Genomic DNA, 18,037 nt, shown 5'->3' on the forward strand with positions numbered 1-18,037 from the left:
GTTTGGTCCTCCAGGCCTCAGAGAGCCAGTTCTCTGCTGGTGGGCAGGGGCAGGTGGCTCTCTTGGGCTAGAGGTCAGACTGGGGTCGGGGGGTGACTCTGACCCCTCCACGGTGGCCTAGACCTCTCTGGGCTCCCCGCCTCTGCCATGTGTCACCTACACTGGAGGGCAGAATGGAGCTGGCCTCACTTCCTTCACCACACTGAGCAGTTTTTGTCATCTTCTGATCTAGCGGCGATGCTGATGTCCTGAGGGCCAGGTGGGCAAGCCAGGGTGCTCGCCTGTGCGGAGAGGGTGAGGATTAGAGCAGCAACCCCTCCATCACCATCATCTTTGATGAACTTGTTGGAACTACTGAATGCTGAGAGTTGCCTTAAGTGTGGATGGTGTGTGTGCGTGTGTGTGCACACATGGAGTTTGCATGTCTGATTCTGTGTGTGCCCTGGGCCCCCTGCAAGGATTGTGTGGCTGCATGTGTCTGTGTGGGCAGCTGCTCTTACAGACGACACCTGTATCGTGTTTGGATGCCTGCATGTAAATGTGTGGTGTGTAGTTGAGCTCACATATATAAAGGATTCATCACATATATTAAGGATTCTTAAGAGGAGGGGTGTGTGTGTGTGTGTGTGTGTGTGTATAGGTATATGTACATCTGGGTACCTGAAAGGGACTCAGAAGTCCTTGTAAAGCTTGAACGAGGGTGTCTTGTGAGCTCAGCACGTGTGTGCGTGCATGTGCACACCTGCCTCTGCAAGGGTGCATGTGCCTGAAGAGGGTGTGGCTGCATGTGCACCAGCCTTGCGGACCTGAAGGTATGGGAGGGATTCTGCGCCCATGCCTGCAAGGCCGCGTGACTGTCCTACCTTCTGCTGATGCAGCGCCTGGGTTCTCTCCTCTCATCTGTCCTGACGGGCCACTCATACTCCCATTCCAGGCCTGGGGAGGGACCACAGCCTGCTCAGCCCAGCCCAGTTGCCAACCCTGGGCTCTTGTGGTAGGGCAAGAGGCGCTTCAGACTGTTGTGATTTTGCTCTGAATCTACGCAAGCACTGACCTCCATCTCCCCCTCCCATACATCCATCACCACCCAGCTCCAGACTCCCTGCACATGGCAGGCGAGGGCCCAGGTGCATTCATGCCTACATGCTTGTGCACATACAGACACACACACACACCCTCCCTCCACTGCCCTGCCCAGATCTGTGCATTTTCCCCGTGTGGGACCTGTTGGGGCAGAAAAGGTGACCGGGTGACAGGGTGACAGCGTGGGCTCCTCAGGCAAGGCGAGTCCGGCCCCAGGTCATGGACACTTGCGTGGAACTGGCTGGACTCTGGTTTCTTTCCAAACCCACAGTTCAGTGCCTTTAGGTTCTGGAAAGCTTAAGACCATAAAGGCCGATCTTTTAGTATTCTATACCCTTCAGATGTTAAAATTCTCTTCTCTTCAGATTGTAAGATTCTGATTCCAAGATCTTACAATTCTGTTTTCTGAAGACCTAAGATTCTCTGCCTGGGATTCTGAAAACTAGAATTCTGAGGCCAGGGGCCCCCACAGACCCCCATGCTCTCCTCGCTCAAACCCCCACCCCAGCCCCTCATGCCCCAGCCCCACGTCCTGGTCTGCTCAACCAGGGGGTCACCCCTCTCTCTCCAAGTCTTTGTGCTGCCCAGACAGAGGCTCCCATGCCCGGGATTGGGGAGGGGTTGCTTGGTACACACAGCCATGGGGATATACAGTGGGCTTCTGAGGACCTCCACTTAATCCTACAATGCATGCTCAGTGGCATTTTATATCAGATCCAGCTCAGAAGGGTCAAGGAATGAATGTGGCTGTAAATGCCTGGGTCACTTACACACAGGGTGGCTGCTCTGGGCGCCCCCGGGACTGTGCGCTCTCTCTCCCGCTCTGGGTGAGTGCTGGGACGCCCAGACCCTGGGATCACGGTGGTCCTGATGGGTGCGGGGGATGGGGTCCCAGGGTTCTGTGCCCAGACTCTGACATTGTGGTCCCAGTCTGATGGCAGAGACACAAACTCTGCCGTTGGGGAGGCTCTAGAGGATGGAGTAGATGAGACCCTATCCTTAGGGAGCCCTAAATATGGTGGGGAGCCCTTCTCTTGGGGAGCCCCAGGTCTGACGATAGGAAGACAGGACGGCTCACATCAATAACCACTGCCCCACCTGTCATCCTCTGCCCTCAGGGCCGCCCTCGGCACCAGTGAACCTGATCTCCAGTGTGAATGGGACATCGGTGACTCTGGAGTGGGCCCCTCCCCTGGACCCAGGTGGCCGCAGTGACATCACCTACAACGCCGTGTGCCGCCGCTGCCCCTGGGCCTTGAGCCGCTGCGAGGCATGTGGGAGCGGCACCCGCTTTGTGCCCCAGCAGACAAGCCTGGTGCAGGCCAGCCTACTGGTGGCCAATCTGCTGGCCCACATGAACTACTCCTTCTGGATCGAGGCCGTCAATGGCGTGTCCGACCTGAGCCCCGAGCCCCGCCGGGCCGCTGTGGTCAACATCACCACGAACCAGGCAGGTAGGCGGAGAAGCTCCGGCTGGCAGCCTCCCGGTCTCCCAGCTTCCCCTGCCCCAGGCCCATCCAGGGATCAGAGCTCTGCCGGGACATGCTGTGGGCCTTTAGGCAAGTGCCTCTCTGGCCCTGCCCTTCTCACCAGGACCCAGAGCTAGAGGCTCTTCATTGCCTTTAGAAAAGTGGAACATGTTCTATCAGTAACAGAAATCCCAAAAGCTCAGAGGCAGGCTAGTGTGGCTGTCGAAAGCCTAGGTTCCAGAATTTTCCCACTCTGTGCCTCTGTTTCCTCCCTGGTGCAATGGGAATAATAGTACCTGCCCGAGGTCCTCTCAGGAGGCTTAAATGAGAGGAATGAAATTGCTTAACCCAGCACCTGGCCCGTGGTAAATGCTCAATAAATGTCATTAAAAAGTAAAATCACTCTGATGATCATTTTCCAGAACAGCTGCTACAGCTGCCCCTGGGATAGACCTGGCTTCACTGGCTTGGACCATAGTCATTTATCCATCAGTTTCTGGCCAGCTGGTGGGCTGAATTCACCCCGGAACCTCTTTCTTCCCAAACTCTGGAGGATCGTGCCTGTCAAGCGACAGGCTGGCCCAACAGCCTGCCCAGGGCAGCTTCCTATTAACAGCCACCATCACCTGTGCCCAGGACCCTCAGACCCCCACCCACCATCTCCTCCCAAAACCACGCAGCCCTGGCCCCACAGACACTACACCTACCATGTCACAGAAGAAGAAACTGAGGTCTGGAGAGCCACCCAGGGCCACCTGACATAGGAAGTGGCAGAGGCAGGGCTCAAACCCAGGTCTGTGTCACTCCCAAGTGAAGCAGGTCCCCCCAACTCTGAATCCAGGGCACGCTGTTCCCTGGTGCCAGGGCCTCACCCCTTCAGAAGATTCCCTCATTCTACAGCCCTCGTGGAGCACCCACTAAATGCCAAGCGCGGTGCCAGGTGCTGGCAACACAGAGAGTGACCTATGTGCCCCGTGGTAGAGCCCAGCCCTTGCCCACCTGTCTCTAGGCACCTGAGGTCCCTGGCAGGCTGGTCCCAATGGAGGGGAGAGCAAGAGAAGCCCACAGCATTCAGGCAGCATCCAGGAAGCCCCAACATTAAAGAGGAAACTAGACCCTGCCTTGAACCTGCCTTCCCTTCCAGCCACCAGACAGTTTCTCTTCCCATAAGACCCTCTCTGTCCGTGCCTGGCGTATCTACTTCCTCTCCCCTGTGGGCCTTCTCTGCATCTTTCCTCACCTCTCCACAGAAGTCAGCAGCCCCACATGGCCACATCCATGGGCGCCTCTCCCCTTTCATTTCCTCCACCTAGAAACACTTTTCTCTTGCTCCTGTGTCCCAGCCCACCCCCATTTTCCATCGACCTATGTGGCCTGTCCGTCTCATCTTTGTAACCCCACCTCCTCTAAATGGCCTCTAAAGGCCACAAGTCCCTGGGAATGTCCTGGGTCCTCCTCTCTTTCCTGTGTGCCCAGATCCATCTTTTCTGGGCGGCTGTTTCAGGGCCCATGACTTTGAATTCCATCTTCGTACTAACAACCCCAACTTGCGGTCACCAGCGCAGACCTCTCCCCTGGGACCCAGCTGCCCACTCCCGTCTCCATTCGGTTGTGTGAAAAACAAACAACCCTGCCACACCTGCACCTGCCCCGCCCTAGGACGTCGCACCCCCAAACCCAAGGCTGTCATCCTTGACTCTCATGCATGTCACATCCATCCACCTGAAAGCCCCAGGGGCCTCCCTTCAAAATGACCAACTGACCTCCACCCCCGACGAGTTCATGCCTGGACCACCACAGGAGACCCTCTTGCCTCACCCCCATGACATTCTCCACACCACTTCTGAGTGAGCTTTACAAATAGAAGTGAGGGCTGGGCGTGGTGGCTCACGCCTGTAATCCCAGCATTTTGGGAGGCCAAGGCAGGAGGATTGCTTGAGGCCAGGAGTTTGAGACCAGCCTGGGCAACATGGCAAGACCCCATTTCTGCAAAAAAATTTCTTTTTTTGAGACAATGTCTCAATCTGTCACCCATGCTAGAGTGCAGTGGCATAATCACAGCTCACTGCAGTCTTGGTCTCCGGAGCCCAAGTGATCCTCCCATCTCAGCCTCCCAAGTAGCTGACCAAAGGCACACAGCACCATGCCCAGTGATTTTTTTTTTTTTTTTTTTTTGTAGAAATGGGGTCTCCCTGTATTTCCCAGGCTGATGTGAAACTTCTGGGCTAAAGTGATCCTCCTGCCTCAGCCTCCCACAGTGCTGGGATTACAGGCACGAGCCACCGTGCCCAGCCCCCCAAAATTTTTTAAATGAAAATACGTGAGATCAAGCTGTCCTCAAAGCCCTTCACAGCCCAGGCTGAGTGCACATGCAATTCAGACATTCTCATGGCCTGTGGACCCACATGGCTTCGCCCCCGCCTGCCTCTCCAGAGCACCTCTTTCCCTGGCTCACTCTCTTCTGGCCACGATGGCCTCCGGTGTCCCTCGTTGAACACGCTGGGTCTTTCCCTGCTGCTAGGCCGTGGCCTGGCTTCTCCTTCGGAATGACTCGCTCTTCCCCAGACATTCCCATGCCTGGCTCCTCTGCCCTGGAAGCTCCCCCGACCATCGCAGCTGAAATGGCCCAGTGCCCTTCCGGGCCCTGCAGACATCTTCTCCATCACAGCACCCCTTCCTACCTTTCCCAGCACCAAAAGAACCCCCATTCTCCTGTTTATTGGACGCCCTGTCTCCTTTCCTGGGACAGAAGCTCCTTGAGGGCTGTCTTAGGCACCGCAGTGCTCCCGGCTCCTCGCCCCATGCCCAGCATGTGATAGGCACTCAGGAGTTCTGAAGGATCAAGCAACAGCTCTAAGCAAATGGGGAGGACTGTGCTCAAAGACCACCTGCCCCTCCTGCCTCACCATCGCCACTTCTCTACAACCAGCTTCTCCCTGGAGCACTCCCACTCTGGGCCCTGGTCTCACTCTGTCCACCCCCATCCCACAGCACCTCCTGCTTTGGTTTTTAAGAGACACACCCTGTGTGTCCCTTGCAAACAGTGGCCTCATCGAATCCTCCCCTCCCCCTGGCAGGTGGTGCTCACTAGCTTCACTTTATAGAAGGGGACCTGGCGTCCACAGGCAGCAAGTGACTCACCCAGGATCCCAGCTAGAAAGAGGGTCCCAAACCCACGCCTGGCTCCTGGGCTGGTGGGCTTTACCCTGGACCACACCCTTCCAGTGCAACTCTGGAGCTGCTTCTTAATTTCTCATGCCAGAATCATCAGCAGCATTTATTGAGCACCTACTGTGTGCAGTGCCTGCCCTCAGGGAGCTCCCAGTTATGCTGGGGATGCCCAGACATGAGGGAAGACTTAGTCACGTAGGATAGAAAGTCAGAACTCGGAGTGAGCAGAGGGGAGGAGGAGGCCTGAGGGCTGGAGGGGCAGGAAGGACAGTGCAGTTCCCTCTGTTTGGCTGTGGCTGTGGCTGTGTCTGACCCCTCCTAGCAGGCTCCCCACAGGGCTGACTGCACCTGAGCCAGGAGGCAGGGATGCATGAAGAAAGGCATGGGTGACTCTGTCAAGGAGGGAGGGGTGGTTGGGCAACCAAGTGTGAATACCTGGGGCTCAGCTCACCCCCTTCCCTCAGCATCCAGAGTTGTCCCAGCTACGCCCTCCAAACCCAGGCAGTAAGGGCCCCGTTCCTCCAGTCTTTCTACACTTCTTTCGCCTGACCTTTCCTCCTTCCTCAAGCACTCCCAAGCAGCTGGTCCATGCCAGGCCCTGGGCTGGAGAGCGAGACTCAAACCTCTTCTTGGCCAAGCCAACCCTAGCATCCCAGACCATGCCAGGCTACACCAACCCCAGGGGACTGACCCCAAGTGGCCACCAGTGATTTGTTGGGAGAACTGGAGGGTGCTGGCTGTCCTGGGGCTGGGGCAGGACCGTCAGGAAGCTGAGCAGGGCTGGAACCAGGATCCCCGGGTGGAGCCTGGGAAGGCGTGGGAGAGAGGCCACCCCTTGTCTCCCATCCGCCCATCTTGGCCGCCCCAGCCCCATCCCAGGTGATGGTGATCCGGCAAGAGTGGGCAGGGCAGACCAGCGTCTCGCTACTGTGGCAGGAGCCTGAGCAGCCCAACGGCATCATCCTGGAGTATGAGATCAAGTACTACGAGAAGGTACCATGGGCAGGACTGAGCGGGCGGGGCTGGGCCATCAGGGCAGGGCCCACTGACCACCGTCCTGTGGCAGGACAAGGAGATGCAGAGCTACTCCACCCTCAAGGCCGTCACCACCAGAGCCACCGTCTCCGGCCTCAAGCCAGGCACGCGCTATGTGTTCCAGGTCCGAGCCCGCACCTCGGCAGGCTGTGGCCGCTTCAGCCAGGCCATGGAGGTGGAGACCGGGAAACCCCGTGAGTGCAGGGAGGGGGCGGGCATGGGCATGGAGCAGCCCAGGCGCCAGGACCCTGGGTTTGGGGGGTGGCCGAGAAGAGAGCTAGTGCGGGCTGAGCTGGTGCCAATGCAGGATTTCTGCTCTGCTTGCCCTACCAAGTGGGGTTGTCGGAGTTTTTTGTTTAATTGAGACAGTTTCACTCTGCCACCCAGGCTGGAGTGCAGCGGCATGATCTCGGCTTATTGCAGCCGCCGCCTCCTGAGTAGGGCTCAAGGGATTCTTCTGCCTCAGCCTCCACAGTAGTGGGAATTACAGGTTTGAGCCAATACACCCGACTACTTTTTTTTTTTTAGATGGAGTCTTGCTCTATCGCCCAGGCTAGAGTGCAGTGGTATGATCTCGACTCACTGCAACCTCCACCTCCCAGGTTCAAGCAATTCTCCTGCCTCTGCCTCCCGAGTAGCTGGGACTACAGGTGCCCCCCCACCATGCCCAGCTAATTTTTGTATTTTTAGTAGAGACGAGATTTCACCATCTTGGCCAGGCTGGTCTCGAACGCTTGACCTTGTGATCCACCCACCTGAGCCTCCCAAAGTGCTGGGATTACAGGCATGAGCCACCGCTGCCAGCCTAATTTTTTGTATATTTAATAGAAATGGGGTTTCACCATGTTGACCAGGCTGGTCTTGAACTCCTGACCTCAGGTGATCCACCTGCCTTGGCCTCCCAAAGTGCTGGGATTACAGGCATGAGCCACTGCACCCGGCCTCTGTCGGCATTTTCGCAGATGAAAAACCGAGGCTCAGAGAAGGACAGTTGCTCACCTAAGGCGGCAGAGATGGTGACAGCACCCCACATGCAATGGCTGGTACTGAGATCAGTGTCAGGGTCTGGGACCAGCAGCATTGCTCTCACCTGGGGACTTACCAAAAATGCGAATTCCCGGTCCTCACCCCAGCCCTTCCGAAACCCTGTGGGTGGGGCCCAGCCATTTGGGTTTTAACAAGCCCTTGGTGCTCCCCAGGCACTGTCACATTTGGGACCCTCTGGCTTCGAGGCTGTCCCTTTCACTCTCCTGCCCCAATCTCCAGCCTGAGTCAGGGTCTCCTGTATGTGCACCCACCGTGTGCTGGAGCTAGGACAGAGATAGCGACCACCCACCTGGCACTCACTGGGCGTCTGAGTGCCTCCGGTGCTCGTAGGCCTGGCACCCCCTCGAGATCACCCGGATGAGAATCCTGAGCCCTCCATCCTATGTACTGTGTGACCTCGAGTCAATTCCTTGAGTTCTCTGAGCCTCAGCTTTCCATCTGAAAACTGAAGATAATGCTGGGGTCTCCCTGGAAGGGATGTGGGGAGGGTTTACTGAAGCTTGAAGGTACAGCTCTCAGCACACTCCGTGTTGTCACTGTCAGGATAACAGGAAGGACAGGCGTTTATTGGGTCAGAGGACACACGAGTCTTCCCCGGTCCCATAGCCCCAAGAAGCAGCGGCACCAGCATGAGGAAGCCGGGGCATCCAGGTCCAGGAACTTGAAGAGGAAGCTTAGGAGAGGGTGGGGTGGGAGCAGAGGAGGAGCTGGCCTGCGCCCTGACTCTGGGCTGGCTCATGGCTAAGGAGGCTCCCCACTGGCCCCAGGGTCCCAGCCAGGCAGGCTCAGAGGACTGCCAGACCCCTGGGCCCAAGGCCAAGGCTGAGAGCCTGGTCCCCCAACCCTGGCTTTCCCCTGCAGGGCCCCGCTATGACACCAGGACCATTGTCTGGATCTGCCTGAGTCTCATCACGGGCCTGGTGGTGCTTCTGCTCCTGCTTATCTGCAAGAAGAGGTGGGTGGTCTGGCCCAGCCACATCCAGCCCCTCCTCTCAAGCGCTGTACCTCCTGCCTGCCCCCAGCCCCACCGAGCCGGTGGTCCCCGTGTGCCTGGGGCTGGCTCACTTACAAATACATCACCTTATTTAACCTAATGACATGCCAGTGATGTAGAGATTCTGACCTCACTTTGCAGGTGAGTAAATTGGGGATCAGAGAGGCTAGGCTTCTTGCCAGAATCACACAGTTGATAGATGCCAGAGCTAGGACACGAGCCTAGGTCTGTCAAACTCAAGCCCATACTCTCAGTTGTCCTCTCCACTCCATTTTGGAGGGAGGTAGAGACAGGATAGTGTGTGGGCTTGGGGTCCCAGACAATGAGGATCATCTGATTGATGGAGAAATGGTGACCCAGGGAAGGGAAGGGGCTGGCCAAGGTCACCCAGTGTCGTTGGCCACAGAAGCCTCATCTCCCGATGCCCCACCAACAGTGGTTTCATATAACATTGGGCTGACAGCATCGTAGACTTTGCCAAGAGGGTCAGGTGGACTCGAGAGCATTTTGAGGATCGCACAGTGCTTGTGACCGTCACGGCGGTCACAGTTTAGCTGGGTTGAGAGCCTGAGGTCAGGGACTTTCCCCTGCAGACTTTGTAAGGAGCAGGAGCTGACCTGTCAGGGGAAGGGGCATGAAGAGAGAAGCCATGACTCATCCCCTGGTTGGGGTCAGGTCCTGGGCTAGGGATGGCCTGGCCTCAGGCAGGGGGGTGCCCTCCTCTGCAGGCACTGTGGCTACAGCAAGGCCTTCCAGGACTCGGACGAGGAGAAGATGCACTATCAGAATGGACAGGGTGAGTGCAGGGGCCCAGAGGTCTGGGGCAGAGGGAAGGGCACAGGGGGACCCAGTGCTGGACTAGGGGTGGCACAGATGGGAAGGAGGAAGGTGCCCAGTGAAAAGACCAGAGCTTGAGAGACAGACTCCAGGATGTCACAGAGACCTGGTGTCCCAGAGGGCAGCGCCATTCATGCCTCTTGGACTCTCAGACTACATTCAGGATGCTAGAGATCCTCTCCCCAGGGAAGGGCACACATTTGTATATGATTTCGGAGTGGGAGTTCATATACTCTTTGACAAGAACCCCTACTACGGAGAGATTTTCAGGATCCTGTAGAGATCCCAGACAACGAGGCGAATCTGGGAATGCCTCCCTCCATGCCCCACTCCTGTGCCCATGGCAGACATTAGCATCAAGCATGGTGCCAGTTCCCACCAGGCCTGGGTGCAGACTCAGACTCCTCCTTAACTACTTTTTATATTTATTTATTTATTTATTTATTTATTTATTTATTTATTTATTCTGAGATGGAGTCTCACTCTGTCACCCAGGCTGGAGTGCAGTGGCTCAATCTCAGCTCACTGCAACCTCTGCCTCCAGAGTTCAAGCGATTATTCTGCCTCAGCCTCCCAAGTAGCTGGGACTACAAGCGTGCACCAACACTCACTGCTAATTTTTGTATTTTTAGTAGAGACGAGGTTTCACCATGTTGGCCAGGCTGGTCTTGAACTCCTGACCTCAAGTGATCCACCCGCCTCAGCCTCCCAAAGTGCTGGGATTACAGGTGTGAACCAATGCGCCTGGCCAGAAACTATTTTCAATGAATCAAAGTTGACCCTTGTGGCAAAAACTTATTTTTGCTACATCCCTACTCCAGAACAATTGAGAAAGATCTCAAGGACTGTAAAAGTGACCCCAGAAAATGACAGACATGCCCAGAACTCTCTGGAGACTCCACAACCCCATAGAAATCCCAGAGCGACTCCAGATACCCCGCTTTCACGTGGGAAGTACTTATGGGGTGCGTGTTGTTTGCTAGCACATTCAGAGATTCCCAGAGACACCCCTTACTCCACCCAGACCCATCCCAGGCCCAGGGACTGCTGGGAGAGAGAAATCCCCCCTGGGCCCCACTGAAGGGCCTCCTCCCGCCCCTCAGCACCCCCACCTGTCTTCCTACCCCTGCACCACCCCCCGGGAAAGCTCCCAGAGCCCCAGTTCTATGCGGAACCCCACACCTATGAGGAGCCGGGCCGGGCGGGCCGCAGTTTCACCCGGGAGATCGAGGCCTCTAGGATCTACATCGAGAAAATCATTGGCTCTGGTGAGTCTCAGGGGTTGTGAGGGCGGGGACTGCATGGGGCAAGGTGGGGGCACCCAGGGCAGAGGAAGCGTGTGACCCAAGGGTCTGGCAGGCCCAGGGGGCACAAGGTCCTGGGAGCCTGGGGGAGTCTGAGGGTCCCACTGCTCCCCCTCCCCACCTGCCCCTCTTGGGGGCCTGCAGGAGAGTCCGGGGAAGTCTGCTACGGGAGGCTGCGGGTGCCAGGGCAGCAGGATGTGCCTGTGGCCATCAAGGCCCTCAAAGCCGGCTACACGGAGAGACAGCGGCGGGACTTCCTGAGTGAGGCGTCCATCATGGGGCAATTTGACCACCCCAACGTTATCCGCCTTGAGGGTGTCGTCACCCGCGGTAGGTGCCAGGCGAGGACAGCCTCCCCCTGCAGTGCCCCTCCTGCCTGGAGAGGCCTCTGGGTCCATCCCCTCATCCATCCTGCTCTGCCCCACCTGACCCTGTCCTCTTGGTTCAGATCCCCAAATGACTCGGGGTGTTCAGAGCCTGGGACCCCAGTGGAAACCCAAAGCACCCTGGGGCTTCCAGTGCTGGCACAGGTCCTGGGATGGCAGTATGCTCCTGGGGTCTCTGATCAGCAGCCCTGAGCCCCAACCAAGAGCCACCCTCTCCCCACTGCCCGCCCCAGGCCGCCTGGCAATGATCGTGACGGAGTACATGGAGAACGGCTCCCTGGACGCCTTCCTGAGGGTGCGTGTCCCACCCCTGCCTCTTGCATGGGCTTGGGGAGGGAGGTCCAGTCTGGGTTTTGGGAGATAGTGCAAAGCCCTCTAAGCCTCCTCCCTGGCTTGGACACCACAGGCTGGGGAGTGGGAGGCAGGTATAGGGAGGAGGTCTTCGCAGTCAGCCAGTCAAACTGCCTTTCGGCCCCCATTGCATGAAAGTCCCTCTGCTCCACGGGGTCCTGCTGCCCCGCACACAGGCCGAGGGAGGTGCCCCTGTGGGAATCCAGGCCCCACCCAGCTGGGGGACATGCTGGCTGTCATGGAGACGGCGGGATTCCCAGCTGCTGCCCTGCAGTTTCTTTGATGGGTGCTCTTAGGCACAGAGCTTAACCTCTCTGGGCCTCCATCTCTCGTTCCACAAAATGGGTAAGCCATCATTGCTGCCCCACCTACCTCGCAGGGTTGCTGTGAGGGCAAATGAGACCAGGAGAATAACCCTTAACTGCAAGGTGCTTCAGAAGCATGGAGCACTTGGTAAATTGCAAAGCGCCATCTAGAGCATCCTACAGATGGGAGGGGTTCCTGTTCACGGACCAGGCACCTCACTGGGCCTTCCTGAAGCCCAAGCCGTGTCCCCCTGCAGACCCACGACGGGCAGTTCACCATCATGCAGCTGGTGGGCATGCTCAGAGGAGTGGGTGCTGGCATGCGCTACCTCTCAGACCTGGGCTACGTCCACCGAGACCTGGCCGCCCGCAACGTCTTGGTTGACAGCAACCTGGTCTGCAAGGTGTCTGACTTTGGACTCTCACGGGTGCTGGAGGACGACCCGGATGCTGCCTACACCACCACGGTGCGTCACCCACACTCCTTCCGGCTAGACTGGGGAGTGGGGAGGTGGCGCCGGTGGCACCCAGGGCCCGACAATTCTTCTGCAAGTAGTTGAATGAAGTTGGCAGTTTCGGGGTGGCCCTCAACCTGGGGCACATCCTGTTTCTCCTCTTCACACCAGTGCCTTCCTCTGGGAAATGGGAACAGCCTTGCCTGCCTTTCTTCTGTCATCACATGGCCAGGGGAGACCCCAGGGCTGGTTCCCACGGTCACTCACTCACCAGGAGACTTCAGGAGGGTTGGAATCTCCCCGAATTGTACCCAGACTCCACATCTGTCTCTAAAGTTTGCCGAAAACCCAGCTGTTTTCAAACGTGTTCCATGGGGATTTGGACCTCTCTAGAAGTGCCTTAGGGGCGGCCTTAAAGGCAGCAGCTGAGTGCACAGGGGTCAGTTTCCACCCCGCCCCAACAGGAGCCCTCCCTTAGCCTCTGTCCCATAGCCTCTGAGTAAGGTTTCACAAGGAGAAAGGATCCTGTGACAACAAAAGAAAGAAGGAAGGAAAGGAAGGAGGGAGTGGAGAAAGGGAGGGAGCGAAGAAGGAGGGAGTGAAGGGAGAGAAGGAGGGAGGGAGTAAAGGAGGAAAGAAGGGAGGGAGAAGGAGGAAGGCAGAAGGGAAGGAGGAAGAAAGGAGGGAGGGAAGGAGGGAAAGAAAGGAGAGAGGGAGGAAGGAGGAGGCAAAGGAGGGAAGGAAGGAAGGTGGAAAGGAAGAAAGGAGGAAAGGAAGGGAAGGGGAGGGGAGTGTGGGGGGGAGGGGAAAGGGGAGCGAAAGGAAGGGAGGGAGGGAATGACGAAGGGAATGGGGAAGGAAGGAGGGGAGGGAGAGAGGGAGGGAGAAAGGAAGGAAATGAAGGAAGGAGAGAAGGAGGGACGGAGGGAAGGAAGGAGGGAAGGGAAAGAAGGAGGGGGAGTGGGGGGAGGAAGGAAGGAAGTGGGGGAGACAGGGAGGAAGGAAGGAAGGAAAGAAGGAGGAAGGAATGAGGGAAGGAGAGAAGGAAGCAAGGAGGGGAAGGAGAGAAGGAGGGGGAAGAGAAGGAGGGAGGCAGGAAGGAAGGAAAGAAGGAGGGAAGGGAGGGAGGAAGGCAGGAGGGAAAGAAGAAAGGAGGGAAGGAAGGACAGAAGGAGGGAGGAAGGAAGGAGGGAAGGAAGGAAGGGAGGAGGAAAAGAAGGAAAGGAGGAGGAAAGGAAGGGAGGAGGAAAGGAAGGAAGGGAGGAGGAAAGGAAGGAAGGGAGGAGGAAAAGAAGGAAGGGAGGAGGAAAGGAAGGAAGGGAGGAGGAAAAGAAGGGAGGAAGGAGGAAGGGAGGAAGGAAGGAAGGAGAAAGGAGAAGGAAGTGGGGGAAGAGAAGGAAGAGGAAGAGTTGGAAAACGACTAGGCTGTGGCCCCTGAGCCCCCTGGGCTTGTGACTGGTACTGGCTGAGCACCTGCTCGTGCCAGGCGTCTCACTCCTTCCTTCCTTCGTCTTCACAGTGGCTCTTGAGGGGCCTCCCTCAGGACAGGTGCTCTGGGAAGGTGGGGGCTGTGTTGTCCCTCTGGACTGGGAAACAGGACCCCAGTGCTTAGCTCTCTGACTCAGAGGGCTCGGAGGACACCCTGCCAGGCCTGGGCAGCCCCTCGACTCTTGTGTGTCCATCGCAGGGTGGGAAGATCCCCATCCGCTGGACAGCCCCAGAGGCCATTGCCTTCCGCACCTTCTCCTCAGCCAGCGACGTGTGGAGCTTCGGTGTGGTCATGTGGGAGGTGCTGGCCTATGGGGAGCGGCCCTACTGGAACATGACCAACCGGGATGTGAGTACCGGGCCCTGGCAGGGCTGCAGGCGGTGAAGACTTGGGGTGCCAGGAGGGACAGCTGAGCCCAGCGCTGATCCCCCACAGGTCATCAGCTCCGTGGAGGAGGGGTACCGCCTGCCCGCACCCATGGGCTGCCCCCACGCCCTGCACCAGCTCATGCTCGACTGCTGGCACAAGGACCGGGCGCAGCGGCCTCGCTTCTCCCAGATTGTCAGTGTCCTCGACGCGCTGATCCGCAGCCCCGAGAGTCTCAGGGCCACCGCCACTGTCAGCAGGTGCCTCGTGCCCACCCCAGCTCCTCGAGGCCCAGCTGCCTCCCAGTATTGCCCCAGATCTGTCCCTGACACCTGGACCAGGCCCAGCCTGGGCCCCCGGCCCCTGCCCTTCCTGACCCCTTCCTCAGCCTGCCTCTTCTGGGGGGTCCAACCTCCCGAACCCCCTGGCCACTCACCAAAGGCCCCTGTGCCTCAGGTGCCCACCCCCTGCCTTCGCCCGGAGCTGCTTTGACCTCCGAGGGGGCAGCGGTGGCGGCGGGGGCCTCACCGTGGGGGACTGGCTGGACTCCATCCGCATGGGCCGGTACCGAGACCACTTCGCTGCGGGCGGCTACTCCTCTCTGGGCATGGTGCTACGCATGAACGCCCAGTGAGTGATGGGTGGGGCTGGGGGCCCATGCGTGTGGGGGCGGGGGCGAGGGCCCAGAGGCAGGGCCGCCGGGGAGGCTACAGGTCCAGATCCATGGCCCTGGCTGCGTGCGTGGCTCCCAGCCTCCCAGGCCCAGCTGGCCAGCAGCACCCTTCCTTCACAGAGACGTGCGTGCCCTGGGCATCACCCTCATGGGTCACCAGAAGAAGATCCTGGGCAGCATTCAGACCATGCGGGCCCAGCTGACCAGCACCCAGGGGCCCTGCCGGCACCTCTGATGCACAGCCGACAGGGCCCAGGTGGCCACCAAGCCCTCCCCAGGTCATGCCAGCAGCAGAGGACGTGCGGGGCTGGCAACAGGCAGGGCAGCCCCAGGCCTCTGCCCTCCTCTCGGGTGCTAGGGGAGCTGAAGGATCCGCCACAGGACCTGGAGTTATCAGGGGTCAGGTGCCTGGGAAGGGGCCTTTGGTGACCACCCTGGCCAGGACACCCGTCCCCCAGGGCAGGCGCCTTCTCTTTTCCGGAGCCTGGGGCCTCCACGCCACAGAGTCCAACAGGGACGTCACTCGCCTGCCTCTGTGTGCGTGTGTGTGTGTGTGTGTGGTGGGGGGTGTTCTCACAAGGTCAGGGGATCCCGTGTGAACAATGTGTGATCATGTGTGTCCACCCCTTCGGGTCTCAGCATGGACGTATGCATGTTATGAGCGTGTGCGTATCTGTTAAGCCTGGAGGCACATGTGGGTGATGGTGGATGATGTGTCATGAATGAGGAGATGTGTGAGCAGGGAACTCAGTGTGTGACACCGCCAGGTCCAATACCCACGGGGATGGGGGAGAGGCACACCCCCCACGCCTGGAGGCTGGAGCCAGGGGCCACTTCTGAACTGCACCAGCACCAGGCCCACACTCATCTCTGCCTGGGTGAGCCCACCCTGGCTGTATCTCAGGTCTGGGTCCTCCCTCTAGCCGAGGAGGCCACCTGCAGCCTCCACCCAACTCCCACCGCTGCTTCAACAGGAAAACAGGGTTCCCGGCCAGTCCCACTGGCCATCTTCATGGAGGCATCATGGCAGAGCACATAAGACACCCTCAGCTGGGCTTGGCTGCCTGGCCAGGGCCAGGGGCTCAGCAGCCCCCTCTAGCCTCTAATGCCTTCCCTCCACCGCCCCTCACTCAAAGTCCCTTTGCCAACCTTTCACTGCCCAGCCCTGACACCTCCCCATTGTCCCCGAGGCCTAGGATCAGGGACCAGAGGATCCTAGCTTCTCAGCCCCCAACCCAGCCCTTCCTGTAGCATATGGGGAGACCGAGGCCTGGAGAGAGGGGTGATGCCCCATCCCAGGTCGCACCACAACCAAGTGGCGGAGTCAGGGCTCCTGCCTCCTGCCAAGGCTCTTGTCCCCATACACCATCCCACATGGGCGCTGGGGGTGGAGGTGCCCTGGAAGCCCCGCCCCCTCACACTGACCTCCCTCTTACGGCCCACCAGGGTATGTAAATATCTCTTTTCTACCATGTCAGAATATTTTTTCCTCACTCCTGACAATGCAAAAATGGTCTTCAAAGCACATAAAAAGCACCCAGGGTGATAAAGCCCCATCCCAGAGGCCGTTGGCAGGCAGGGTAGCAGGAACCCCACCGTGTGCCCCCTGCCAGCCCCAGAGGGAGGGGCGAGCCCAGTTCCCCAGCCCTGCCCCCCCTCCCCATAGCCAACACAGCTATCCCGCGGGGACACCAGCACTGAGCCCCCTCTCCCTCCTGCAATAATTCGGGGAGTCTCAGCCCCATCCAGGTGCCGCGGCCAGCTCTCTACACCTCTATATATTATATTACTATATAGCCGAGCTGTTCTTCCTTCCTATGGAAGTCGGAAACATGGTCAGAACACGATCTGGGGCGGGGGGAATCCTGTCTTCTTCCCCACCCCCACCCCACTCTTACCCGGTTTCTGGGCTCTGGATCCTCACAGTCATGGAGGCAGAGTGGGCCTGGCACTTGCAAAAGTGTGGCCCCTGACTCTAGCGTGGGGTCCCTCTCAGGGTCCTAGGGATCTGCCTCTATGTGGTCTCCATCCTGACTCTTGAAATTACCCACAATGAGAATAAATTCTGCCTCATCTTTGCCTGTGTCCCCCATTTTTCCCCCATCTCTACAAGCTTGACATCTCCTGTTGGGGAAGGGTCAGCCTCATACTGAGCACCTACTGTTTGCATCCCATTCATTTTTCTCCCCTCTGGTTTTCTCATCTGTCTGGGGAGGTAGGATTAGTGCATGCATTGTACCTACGGGGAAGCTAAGTCCTGGTTCAGCCAACCTGCCTAAAGCCAAAGGACAGACCGGGGGATGAATCAGAACCTAGATTTGTCACACCCCAAATCCCAGGCTCAGCTAGGAAGCACCCCCAGCCCCAAATTCTCTCTTCCAAGAGGTGCACATGGTGCTTAACCCTAGAGTCCAGTCCCTTCCAGCTGGGTATTGCCCTTGAGTTCTCTTGGGGGAGAAAGATGCCCACATGGAAGAGGAGGGAAAGGATATTTCCTGGAAACAACTTCCTCAGGACCTCAGGACCAAGGGGGACCACTGGGAGACCTGTGTGCTGGGAGGCAGAATAGGGGAGACAGGGTACAAGCATATTCCATAGTTACATCAGGGAGCTGAGGACTCCCTCTGCTCATGGGGAAAGGGAGCAGCAGCAGGGGTTCTGGTCAGGAGACAGAGATAGAGGCAGAGCAGAGGCCAACAGCATCCATTTGTGCCAGTGGCTCAGACATTTGGGGAAGGTGCTCCAGGGTCTTAGAGGTGAGGGAGTGGATGATCTCCAGCTGAGAGAAGGGCTTCACTCCTGAACCTCCCTCAAACTGGGGAAGTGGGAACAGGCAGAAAACACCTACACTGCATTTCCTACATTGTCTCGCTCAGAATCACAATAGCACTATGGGATTGAGAATATCGTCCCCCACTCACACATAGCCAAAAGCTTACTTGGAGAGGCCAATGTCTCACATGGCAGAGCCACTACACAGAGCTAAATCTGTCTGATTTCAAGCCAGTTATACTTCCTTGAGACTCCAAACTAAGCACCAGGCCCTTTCATCAGAAAACCAGTGGTTTCCTA

At 58.1% G+C, this 18,037-nt stretch overlaps 1 protein-coding gene across 1 annotated transcript in view; it reads left to right on the forward strand.

Moving 5' to 3' along the window:
• The window catches only part of EPHA8 (EPH receptor A8), a 37,408-nt gene extending 22,186 nt beyond the window's left edge, over positions 1-15,222 (forward strand). The window contains exons 5-17 of the mRNA XM_030913114.1: positions 2,202-2,537; positions 6,592-6,716; positions 6,790-6,952; positions 8,667-8,760; positions 9,528-9,595; positions 10,740-10,904; positions 11,085-11,270; positions 11,560-11,621; positions 12,240-12,449; positions 14,125-14,274; positions 14,362-14,552; positions 14,749-14,922; positions 15,086-15,222. Coding sequence (XP_030768974.1) covers positions 2,202-2,537; positions 6,592-6,716; positions 6,790-6,952; positions 8,667-8,760; positions 9,528-9,595; positions 10,740-10,904; positions 11,085-11,270; positions 11,560-11,621; positions 12,240-12,449; positions 14,125-14,274; positions 14,362-14,552; positions 14,749-14,922; positions 15,086-15,200 — 2,039 coding nt within the window. The 3' untranslated portion in view covers positions 15,201-15,222. The remainder of the gene's footprint in view (positions 1-2,201; positions 2,538-6,591; positions 6,717-6,789; positions 6,953-8,666; positions 8,761-9,527; positions 9,596-10,739; positions 10,905-11,084; positions 11,271-11,559; positions 11,622-12,239; positions 12,450-14,124; positions 14,275-14,361; positions 14,553-14,748; positions 14,923-15,085) is intronic.
• Positions 15,223-18,037: the final 2,815 nt, after the last annotated feature.

The sequence above is a fragment of the Rhinopithecus roxellana genome, chromosome 12 (genome assembly GCF_007565055.1).
Source record: "Rhinopithecus roxellana isolate Shanxi Qingling chromosome 12, ASM756505v1, whole genome shotgun sequence".
NCBI classification, from domain to species: domain Eukaryota; kingdom Metazoa; phylum Chordata; class Mammalia; order Primates; family Cercopithecidae; genus Rhinopithecus; species Rhinopithecus roxellana.